The sequence below is a fragment of the Tuber melanosporum genome (assembly GCF_000151645.1).
Source record: "Tuber melanosporum whole genome shotgun sequence assembly, scaffold_5, strain Mel28".
Classification (NCBI taxonomy): Eukaryota; Fungi; Ascomycota; class Pezizomycetes; order Pezizales; family Tuberaceae; genus Tuber; species Tuber melanosporum.
Window position 1 is genome coordinate 346,813 of NW_003299095.1, and position 10,838 is coordinate 357,650.

The 10,838-nt window shown below is 47.6% G+C and overlaps 5 protein-coding genes; 4 read left to right on the forward strand and 1 right to left on the reverse strand.

Moving 5' to 3' along the window:
* The first annotated feature begins 224 nt into the window (after positions 1-224).
* Positions 225-3,197, forward strand: GSTUM_00008697001 (uncharacterized protein). XM_002840206.2 has 14 exons: positions 225-575; positions 672-687; positions 774-798; positions 862-990; positions 1,042-1,160; positions 1,225-1,291; positions 1,346-1,417; positions 1,467-1,509; positions 1,565-1,711; positions 1,764-1,879; positions 1,948-2,344; positions 2,401-2,422; positions 2,477-2,700; positions 2,758-3,197. The coding sequence occupies exons 1-14, from the start codon at positions 499-501 to the stop codon at positions 2,981-2,983; spliced, it is 1,680 nt and encodes a 559-aa protein (XP_002840252.1). The 5' UTR covers positions 225-498; the 3' UTR covers positions 2,984-3,197.
* Positions 3,198-3,618: 421 nt separating this feature from the next.
* GSTUM_00008698001 (uncharacterized protein) lies at positions 3,619-5,251 on the forward strand. XM_002840207.2 has 5 exons: positions 3,619-3,716; positions 3,785-3,811; positions 3,869-4,584; positions 4,613-4,732; positions 4,790-5,251. Exons 1-5 carry the CDS (start codon positions 3,704-3,706, stop codon positions 5,012-5,014), a joined length of 1,101 nt encoding a protein of 366 aa, XP_002840253.1. The 5' UTR covers positions 3,619-3,703; the 3' UTR covers positions 5,015-5,251.
* A 177-nt stretch (positions 5,252-5,428) lies between these two features.
* Positions 5,429-6,877, reverse strand: GSTUM_00008699001 (uncharacterized protein; the record flags this gene model as incomplete). The annotated part of the gene is made up of 6 exons (XM_002840208.1): positions 5,429-5,593; positions 5,653-5,823; positions 5,911-6,415; positions 6,475-6,554; positions 6,614-6,692; positions 6,759-6,877. 6 exons carry the CDS (start codon positions 6,875-6,877, stop codon positions 5,429-5,431), a joined length of 1,119 nt encoding a protein of 372 aa, XP_002840254.1.
* A 388-nt stretch (positions 6,878-7,265) lies between these two features.
* GSTUM_00008700001 (uncharacterized protein) lies at positions 7,266-8,794 on the forward strand. XM_002840209.2 has 4 exons: positions 7,266-7,295; positions 7,365-7,760; positions 7,841-8,067; positions 8,126-8,794. The coding sequence occupies exons 2-4, from the start codon at positions 7,582-7,584 to the stop codon at positions 8,560-8,562; spliced, it is 843 nt and encodes a 280-aa protein (XP_002840255.1). The 5' UTR covers positions 7,266-7,295; positions 7,365-7,581; the 3' UTR covers positions 8,563-8,794.
* A 451-nt stretch (positions 8,795-9,245) lies between these two features.
* GSTUM_00008701001 (60S ribosomal protein L33) lies at positions 9,246-10,538 on the forward strand. XM_002840210.2 has 7 exons: positions 9,246-9,335; positions 9,443-9,471; positions 9,536-9,546; positions 9,798-9,903; positions 9,964-10,022; positions 10,077-10,132; positions 10,206-10,538. Exons 2-7 carry the CDS (start codon positions 9,450-9,452, stop codon positions 10,276-10,278), a joined length of 327 nt encoding a protein of 108 aa, XP_002840256.1. The 5' UTR covers positions 9,246-9,335; positions 9,443-9,449; the 3' UTR covers positions 10,279-10,538.
* Positions 10,539-10,838: the final 300 nt, after the last annotated feature.

Sequence of the window (10,838 nt, forward strand, 5' to 3'; positions counted from 1 at the left end):
ATCTATAACTTATCATTAGTATGGAAAAGTTGTTTGATAATAATACTCGAGTACTCGTATTATGATACTAGTATGATACCATTGCTATTTCTTGGCAGACCTTAGGATGACACAGCCACAGCTGCTTGGGGTATGGTAGCACACAGGCATAGTTGAGCTCAGGGATAAATTTATTTGGTTGCACAGCTACGGTACTCGTACCGTAGGTAAGATAAATTCCGGACATCCTTTACTACTTCATCCTTGACTACAGTTCATCAACAGAGTTCCACCGACTGACATACAAATTTTTCCGTCTCTCTCACTTTCTTCCCTTTAGTCTACGCCCTCTCTTTTTTTTTCAAAAGATTACGAAGTATCCCTAAACGGACGCATCCCCGAAATAAGCCCCTGGATACCACTACCCACCGCCCCCCAGGATCTCTAGAGCCTAATATCAAGACCACCGCGGCGGATACAACTCCTTTACGGGAATAGCTATTCTCCAGGTTTAAGTTTATGGCGGCGACATGGGCGGGTGCCCCGAAGATTAGAGGCCCATCGGACCCGGTTCGCATGGTGTTGTTGACTGTGTGGTTCGTTTGTCTATCACAATCACCAGAGTGCATGGACTCCTAGGAACTCGCAAACTGTGTTGCGAGCTGTGCTGACATATTAGCTGCCCTTCGTAGTCTTTCCGGAGTTCAGGTAGTTTCCCCAATCTGAGGTTCAGTGCAGATTGAACAATTTTTCCTGAAATTGAGGTTCAGGTGCTAATGTATTGGAACATGTAGCTTGTATGGGGTATCGAAATGGCCTGTATGCACTCAGCGACTGCTCCTGCGCTTTTGGCGGTTTGCTAAATTCTGCGTCTTGTTCCAGACTGCTCACCCTATCTACTATCGCTTGGCCTCACCAAATCGCTAATGAGCCTGGTATGGAATATTGGCCCTCTTTCAGGCCTGATAACCCAGCCGGTTGTTGGTGCCATTGCGGATAGGTCTCGCTCACGTTTTGGTATGGCCTGGGATTTCCATGGAAGTGTGGCTAAATGCTGATTAGACAAAACAGGAAGGAGACGCCCAGTTATGGTGGTTGGAGCTACTGCTGTTGCAATGGCGTTAATTTCACTGGGTTGGACAAAGGAGATCGTTGGGCTATTCTTTTCTCCTGGAGAAACAGTTTGTCACCTGTCATGCCGAAGTTGTTAATTGTTGACATGTGGGAGGAATTAACAGATAACAGGCAAACACGTGCACAATTCTCCTTGCGATTCTGTCAATATATCTAGTGGATTTTGCTATTAATGCCGGTAAGCTATCTTGCATTGTTCACACGAGGCATCGGTAGTAACTGCCATTTATAGTCCAGGCTTGTTGCAGAGCTCTCATCGTTGATACCCTGCCTATTCCTCAGCAACAACACGGAAGCGCTTGGGGTAAGCCCTTGAAATAATTCTGGTGTCGCCAAAGCTGACAATATGATAGCCAGTAGAATGATCGCGGTAGGAAACATTGCTGGTTACTTTGCGTATGTAGAAACCCACAAGATTAGTTGTCACAAAGAGCCTGAGAACCATTTTTAGGGGTACAATTGACCTTATGTCAATCTTCGGTGCTACTATCGGCGATACTCAGTTCAAACAGCTGATGGTACTTGCATCTATTTCACTCATGTCTTGCGTACTTATAACTTGCTTTTCTGTAGAAGAGCGGGTGCTTTTAACTCGAAGGTATACTAACCAGTGGAGACTTAATTTTGTGGTGCTAATTATGAGCCCCCAGGAAATCCGATGGAGGTTCGACCGCGCTTCAAGTTTTCGCTCTTATCTGGAAGACAATGTGGCATCTCCCGACTGGGATATGGGATATGTGTGTGGTTCTTTTCTGGGCCTGGATAGGTAATCCACCTAGACTGCACAGTATGCAGAATGTTGAGGTTTAGATGTATAAGCTGATGTCCCTGAAGGCTGGTTTCCTTTCATGGTCTATAGTACGACATTTGTAGCCGAAGTTCTTAAACGCTACGACACAGTCGCCCGGGAAAGTCTTGAGACTTCTGACGATGCCCTTGGTGACATTGCCAGAGTGGGAAGCATGGCATTGGTTCTATTCTCTTGTGTGTCTTTGGCCGCCTCGGTTCTATTACCCTGGGCGGTAGACTCTCCAGAATCACGAAAGGGTGTCAAAAGGCACATTGTACCAATAAGCTCCTTGGAGCGGCTCTCCGAAAAGATTGCGCCTTATAAGCCCAACCTAGCAAACACATGGATATTTGGTCATATTATCTACGCATTTCTCATGCTTACAACAATATTCATTGGGACGGTGGGCTCTGCGACATTCTGTGTCGCGCTCAGCGGAGGGTGAGTTATCCGATATTCTACCTTGTTTCGACAAAAGCTTTCTCACAACTCTCTAGGTCTTGGGCGTTAATGACATGGGTAATCTGGACAAAAGTTCCCGGTTCGGGTTTTTTTACTGACATCTTCCTGTAGGCACCTTTTAGTATCGTGGGTGAAGAAATCAACAAGCTCTGTGAGTCTTCCGGAACGGTACATCGGCCTCGCAGTGGCCCCTACGACCCTGTTGCACAAAATGAGCTTGATCATGATGTGCAAGAAATGGAAATGATCAGAGCCTCGATATCTGCTGATGCCGCCCCAATAGTCGCTGATCCAGAGGTCCAGTCACACGAGTCGAGCGATCTTGCAGGTGTATAGTGAGTTACCTTTTCTACATAGTATCATCACCAGCCCACCGGGCACTAACGAAACAGTCTCGGAATCATGAATGTGTTTTCATGTCTTCCCCAATTCGTGGGCTCTTTCATATCCTTCGCTGTATTCTCCATTCTTGAGCCAGGAAAAAGTCCTGAGTTTTCCGAAGGAGGAAGCTCTGAAGCACCGACCTATAGGGTAAACGCCATTGCAGTCTGTATGGGCATTGGAGGAATCGCCACTCTAGTGGCGGCACACTTCACTACGAGGTTTAGGTATCGTTGAGTTGAGGTGCCTATTACTGGCATCGGGACGAATGTACTGTACATTACTCTTTGTTTCTCTGGGCGAGGTTGTGGGAAGTATGTTGCAACAAACTAGAATACCCATGGGCGTTTGGGATAAGCTGCAAGCAGAATATCTATGATATTCAATCAAATTGGCTTTCAAAGGCCTTGTAGGAGTATGGCTATCTTAGGGCAGGCAAGTATAATATTTAGCTGAAGTGTCAAGCGACGAGTGAGTGGGTATGATGTGACAGCGGACTTGTTCCGAAACTCTAGACTACCAAGTGCAAAAGCAACCTAAAACCGCCCAAAGAGGTCTGCAGACCACATATAGGGAGAGAAACAGCAAGCATTTTGATGTAGGTTCCCACATATACAACTTTCTATAGTACGATATCATAACTAGCTTACAAGTTAGCATCATGCTCGAGTACGAGTACGGTACTTAGTACAAGAGGTTCAATCAAGCTTAAAGCAAATAGTCCTAACCTTTGTTCCTCGGGTGATGCCAAATCCCCGACTAACGGCCGACGACGCCCCACCCCCTGATCAGGTCCAGCAACGCAACCGAGCAAACCCATTCACAGTTTTCTCCTTTCCTCCCTTTCACCTTAACCCACCCACCCCTCCTTAGAACTCCATAACACAGGGGTACAGGAACATCTGCGCTCTCACCACACATACCACAGGCAGAGGGGTAGAGGGAAGGATTTCCAAAATGATTACTATCAGTATGTTTCTGTGCCATCCAATGAACTACGACACTGCAATTGTAAATAAATAACTAATATTAACACAGAGGTTCCCTGTTCTTCCGCAAACATCGGTTTGCTCTAACCTACAATTGCGCGCTACAAACACCATAACTAACAGCCGGCCACAGGTCCCGGCTTCGATGTTGTTGGCCTCTCACTCTCCATCTGGCTAACTCTCCAGGTCAACATTGTTACCACTACCACCACCACCGATACAACTCCCCCCCCACACACCCTAAACTGCAACATCACTTACGAGGGCGAAGGCGCTTCTCACGTCCCGCTAGCTGCCGACGCAAACCTCATAACCCGCACAGCACTATACGTCCTCAAATGTCACGGCCAACGCACATTCCCGCGGACTACGCATGTCCACATCGTCAACCCCATCCCACTCGGTCGCGGTTTGGGCTCTTCAGGCGCTGCAGTCGTAGCAGGCGTTCTCCTCGCCAACTCCGTCAGCAAATTAGGTCTTAGCAAGGACCGTATGATGGACTATTGCCTCATGATCGAGCGACATCCGGATAACGTCATGGCGGCCATGATGGGCGGGTTTGTCGGTAGTTATCTTAGGGAGCTAGATCCCGCCGATATGGAGAGGAAGGAGATCCCACTTGCGGAAGTGTTGCCGGAACCAGCGGGGGGGATAAATACCGGGTTGAGGCCCCCCGAGCCCCCCCTCGGGATTGGACACTATATCAAGTTTGGATGGGCGAAGGAGGTTAAGGCTGTTGCTATCATCCCGGATTTTGAGGTCTCGACCGCAACCGCTAGGGAGGTCTTGCCGGAGGTTTATTCTAAGAAGGACATGGCTTGTCTCTCGCCCATAACTGGGACTTCTGGAGTGAAGAGATGTGGACTAATGGGAGTAGATATTCAACCTACAAAGACTCGCTGTCTTAACCACCGCACTAACTCGCTCCCCTCCGGACGCGGAATTGATCTTCCAAGCGATGCAGGATAAAGTTCACCAACCCTACCGCAAGCACCTTGTACCTCCTTCCCTCCCTTCTTTTCTATCATCCCACTACGCTAACTAAACCCACCAGATCCCAGGACTCCCAGAAATACTCGCCTCCGTAACCCCTCAGTCCCACCCGGGCCTCTTGGGAATCTGCCTCTCCGGTGCGGGACCTACGATACTGGCGTTGGCAACCCACAATTTTGAACATATTGCGGAGATGATCATGGCGAGGTTCAAACAGGAGGGTATCACGTGTAGATATGAATTGCTTGAGCCAGCGTACGAGGGGGCGCAGGTTATCGAATCTTAATCTTGAGAACCTTTGTCCGTCCTTGTTAGATGTTGATAGATGGGTGGATAGATGGCAGCTGTATAAAGACGGGGAACATGTGTTGATAGATTTTTTTCCCATCCTTTCTTTGCTTTGCTGGCTACAGACACCTTTTATTCTTGCACCGAGGGTTGCGGACGATGGAGATATGGAATTGTCGAGGTTCGATTAGAAGGTGTGACGCGGGGCAACCATGAATCCATTGTTTGTAAAGAACCAATGTCCCAAATAATACTTGTACAGACATTCGCACACCACATCGTCCCCCAACCACCTCTAAAAAGAAAAAAGAAGATTCATAGCCACGTTTATTAGACCAAGAGGCCACATCTCTAAAATGCAATTGTGAAAACCTATATCACAGCAGACCCCAGCAAATTCTGTTGAGTCTAACTAACCCTTAGCCAACACCTCCGAAATCCTCAAAGCAAGATCCAAGATCTGTAAATGCTCATCGGACCCATCCACCAAACGCTTATCCACCTCAGAGAAGATGAGGACGATATCGTTCTTCTGTTCGGCGGTGACCTCGTCGTTGAATACGAGCTTGTTATATAGCTTCAAGGTACTATTAGTTTTGTTTCGTCTAATTGGGGGAATCGGAAATATAATAATACCTGAAAGACTACTTGCCCGGCGCTCCAGCCATCCGCAACAATGTCCTGGACTAGCCTCGAGATCTCAGAGTACGCGCTTTTGCCCTTCTCAAGCTCACATGCTTCTAATAGTTTGTCGATTGTCTGGTCGGGTATTACTCCCGCAATTTCTTGGATGGACTTGACAGTGATCTTCTTGCTGTCCAAGACAAGTTTGGAGTCGTCCTCATCATCATCGTCCTCCCCAGCCTCCATCTCTTCGTCTCCCTCATCGTCGACTTTCTTAGGCTTAGGCCGAATGATCGGATTATGCAGTCTAGCCGCAGACTGCAAGTAGGTAATGGCCTTCCTTAAATCCCCTTCGGAGACCTTAATCAGCGCATCGATGACCCCATCTTCATACTCCACATTCTCCATCTTGGCAATCTCCTCCAGCCTCAACTTTGCATTCTCCTCGTCCAGCGGCTTGAACCGGAACTTGGAGCATCTCGAGGCAAGCGGATCAATGATCCTGGTAACGTAATTGCAGATCAAGCAGAATCTGGTTATCTTGCTGTACGTCTCCATGGTTCGCCTAAGGGCGGATTGGGCATCCTGGGTCATTGAGTCGGCTTCGTCTAGGATGATGATTTTGTAAGGGGGGCATGGATAGTTCGAGGATTGGGTGGAGCTAGCAGTAGAAACAGTAATCCGGGCGAAGTTTTTGACCTTCTCACGGACGATAGAGATACCACGCTCATCGGATGCGTTAAGTTCGAGGACCCGGCTTTTCATTAATTCGGGCCTGAAAGGGGGATGCCGTTAGAAGACTGATAACTGTGGAACGACGGAGGGGATTCCCACCCGTAGAGCTCTTTTGCCAGAGCGAGGACTGTGGAAGTTTTCCCGGTACCTGGGGGACCGTAGAAGAGCATGTGGGGAAGCTGATTGTTCCAACGGTTAGCTAATTGGATACCATATCAAGTATTCCAGGGGAACAAACATTAGAGGATTGTAGAGTGCGTTTGAGGACAGAGATAGTATGGTCTTGAGCAGAGACATCGTTAAGGTTTTTAGGACGGCTGCGTAATAATCGAAAATTGTCAATCGACTTGAACCAGAGGGAATAGCCAAAGCAGGGAACCCACTATTTTTCAACCCAAGGAACTGGTCTATTAGGGTCTTTTGCTTTCGTTGAAGGGACGGCGGAATTCTGTGCAGCGGCTGCAACAGCCCTACGGCCCGCTAGGTCAAAGAAGGAAGCCATGATCAAGGATTGGGTATGGATGTAGGAGGGTTTGAAGGCCAAAGGTAAGGATGGGGAGAGCAGGCGGTTGACGAATGACAGTGGGAGCGATAGTCTAAGACTCTAAGCAGGTGGGGAAACGCGTTTTCTGAACGATACCCATAATCATAAGTTAGCGTGTCGCGTTCCTGTGATGTCACCTAACCCTAATGTGCAACACCCTGTCTTAAAGTCGTATGATATCATATCATTTGATACTTGGATGAAACCTTGATGCAACCGCTGGTCGCTACTAATTGTGGGCAGATCTGCGCTTCACATGCGTGAATAGCAGGGGGATTGGTGGTCAAGGCTGAAGATACTTCTGCGGAAAACACTTCGAGTATTTCCTAAGACCCCCGAGCCAAATCACTACCCCTCATCTCAAACTCAAAGCCTCGTAAGAAACCTCTTAAGCATTCCGACAGTCGAGAGTTGATCACTCGTATGGTGCTGACAAAGGTTGAAGCCGAGCTAAATCGATCTCAGGGAACACTCAATGCGATAGCGCTATTCCGCAAAACGCCCACTCTTCCGCAGCTTTGCTTACAGTAAACATACCGACAAGCCAGCAACCAACAACCCCACCATCCCCCGCCAGTCCTCCGCCAAAAAGAAGAAAGAAATAATTATAAAAGCTACTCTCTGTCCCCCACACAGAGTATCTTCCTTCTTCATATGATTCAATGAGCGATGCTAGAGACCGACAGCCCCCTGCTGCCACCCAACCGGAGGAGGACCAGGAACGAAATCAGGACCGCTATTTCAAGATTCTACGTTACAAACGATCCGAGTTCCTCGACCACCTGTGGCGGAACTTAGATCGGATCACTTATTGCTACTTCGGCTATCTATATTATCTAGAGTGAGTGGTGTCAATTCTCTCCCTCCCTCCGGCCGTCCCCCAGATCGAGCGCGAGCTGACCGGGTGCTTGGGGACAATAGTTGTAGCTTTTTCAGGTTCTTCCTTCGATGCGCTATTCAGATGAACTACCTCACTCCGAAACCTATGGGTCTTCCTATGGTACCGCAGAAGAGGTCAGATATCATTGCTCTGTTTGGCTCCGGGGGTTTTTGTTTTCTATGGCATGTCATCACATCTCCCCCTAGTGCTGGGGAACTCACGAACGGTTATCTGCATGGCGGGTTGATAATAGATTTTATTGGACAGGGTAAGCCCAGGTTTCTTGCCCCTAGGAGTGGTTCTCTTCCTAATTCGGGTGTTTTCAGAGGGACCAATATCGAAATGGCGACTAGTGTATATGGATTTCGCCATACTGTTTCTCCAGCTAGTAATGCTCACAGTCATTGCTGTGAAGCACGATCACGATGCCGAGAGTGTCAGGATCGAAGAAGGCCGACAGCCACCACAAGACCTAGACAGTGAGGAGCGAGGAGAGGCTCGGAGATATTCAACCTCTTCACACGGAAGTTTCGGTGGGGGAAGTGCACGAGTGCAGGGAGACGAAGAAGCCGTATTAATGAACGGAGATGAGCCTGTTGCCGGCTCAGCGGAGACAAACATGCAGAAAAGGACTTTTGAGATATCATCCGGGGAGTACTTGATCGCAAAGATCGATATCGTAGAACATGTCAAGAAGCAATGGAACAAGGGCGCCACAGTTACGACCGATGCACCCGCTATGCCTCACTTGAGGCCGACATGAGTTTTGGGACCCATGGAAGGATATCAGATGACGCTTCTATTGCCCTTTAATTTTGCTTCTAGGGGGTACTTTTTGCTTTGGAAATGTATATCAGTTTCTTGCCATGGCGTTTGGTGCGAACGATCGATGGTTTCGGTATTGAAGGATCAGAGCTCTCTATAATCAGAGGGACACATAATCTCCATCACTGTAATGTACAATAGGTTAGAATACGATATGATAATCACAACTATGCTGGAATCTCCACCGACAAGCAACCGAACTTATTTAATATTGACCACGTGACATTAGATGTAGGTGGTTACAGCAAACAGACCCTAAATTTATTAGAAGTCTAAAAATAAAAATAAAAATGCAACTGCTACGCATATGATGCAAGTACAAGTACTGTACTTAGTACAGTAAAATCGAGTATCGTACCGGTATGATACTTGAGTAGATAGATTACCAAGGTGTAAGTGTGATAACCGAAGCTGTCACCAATAACCCTCGCTTTGAATAGCACCAGGGAAGCGGATCACCCAAGCCCGCTCCCCAAATGACGAATCAACCAATACCGGTATCATACGAGTATCGTACTGTATGCACAGCAAATAATATTTTCCGTGACTGCTCTCGCAAAGTCCCACCCCACACACAACCCTAACCACCCACGCACACTCATACAAACACACAACGACCGACCAAATAATCGTGAAATTAACGACAAACAGCACCACTCAACGACAACGACACCGACCCATACCGTCAATATCAACCGAACTCCCCAAGAAGTAAGCGGTTCCACCTACTCCTCAATTTTTGGTTTTTATTTTCTTCCCGGCAAAGGCAGGAAGGACAGTGTTGACCTGGGGCCTTTTTTTCTCTTTGACTGAATAAGATATAAAATGCCCGAATCAGGTCACAGACGTGAGTCTCACCCTTCGCTCGGGAAATGAGCAATTTTGGACATTTTTTGCTAACTGGAAGATAGTCTATGTTAAGGTAAGAGATCGTCACCCCCCCGCTACCTCCGCCCTTTCCTTTGCGCGGTCGGTTTCGAGATTTTGGGCCTTTAGCATTGTGGCGGTGGGGTTGTGTCTAGCTGGGTTATGGGGTTGATCTAGGAAAGTGGCTCGGAGTATGGATTGCTAGAAAGGTTCCTGTTGGGGGGGCAAAAACGGTCAAATTGATGGAGGAATAACGCTTGCATGTGTGGATGGGATCAGAGGCTAATTTGAGCCTGGAGGAAATAGGCAAGACATCTCTCTTACCAGAGGGGAAAGCGCAACACCAACCCCAACACCTCTCTCGTCAAGATTGAGGGTGTGGACAGCCCCCAAGATGCTTCCTTCTACCTAGGTTTGTCAGACCCGGTACATCGTAGCTTTTAGCACCTGTTAACAACACTTTGGGCTGTAGGAAAGAAGATTGCGTTTGTCTATAGAGCCTCGCGCGAAGTCCGCGGATCTAAGATCAGGGTATATCCACTCAATACGGTATGATGGTGAGCCCATAAGCTGACATGTTTGAAGGTCATCTGGGGGAAAGTTTCCAGGCCGCACGGAAATAGTGGAGTTGTTCGCGCCAAGTAATATCCCTCTTCTACCCTTCACGGATTTACTACCTAAGGGGACTGTAATTAATGCCGGTGACCCATCTAGATTCCGCCACAACCTCCCCCCTAAGTCTTTCGGAGCTTCTCTTCGTATTATGCTGTATCCTTCCAACATTTAAATACGTCGCGTTCTGTTGGGCGAGGGAGTTCCAATAAAAAATGTTTCACTTGTATGACCTCTTTTCTTCTCTTTTTTTCTAATTTTCAGGGGGATTTTTCCCCCCTCGGCGCAAATAATGCCATGGTGAGGTGAGATGTTTGAGCACTCGCCCAAACAAAAATAATAGAATTCCTGAGATCTGGTCTCAATTTGGGAATATGGTCAATGTGATTACGCTCGCACTATACTCGAGTACTCGTACGTGCTTTTCTCCTTCGATTTCACATGTAGATTTCCGTGCCTGAGAGACATTGACCTGCGGGGAACTGAGATCATGTGCCCATAAATTGAAAGAGATCGATGATTGCAATACAATAACACTACTCACCCAGTTTAAGGTCAAATGGTTCCTTAAGGGTATCCCAACATACTGCAGTAAAATTCAAGCATCAAACATGTTTATCGTTGAGATACCTTCGGCCCCATCCTCATCCTCACCCAATCCCCAAATTTCCCTTATATTACCTATCGCAATCCCGTAAGCCTCTACTCGCGGAAGCTTAAGCTCCGCCAGCATCC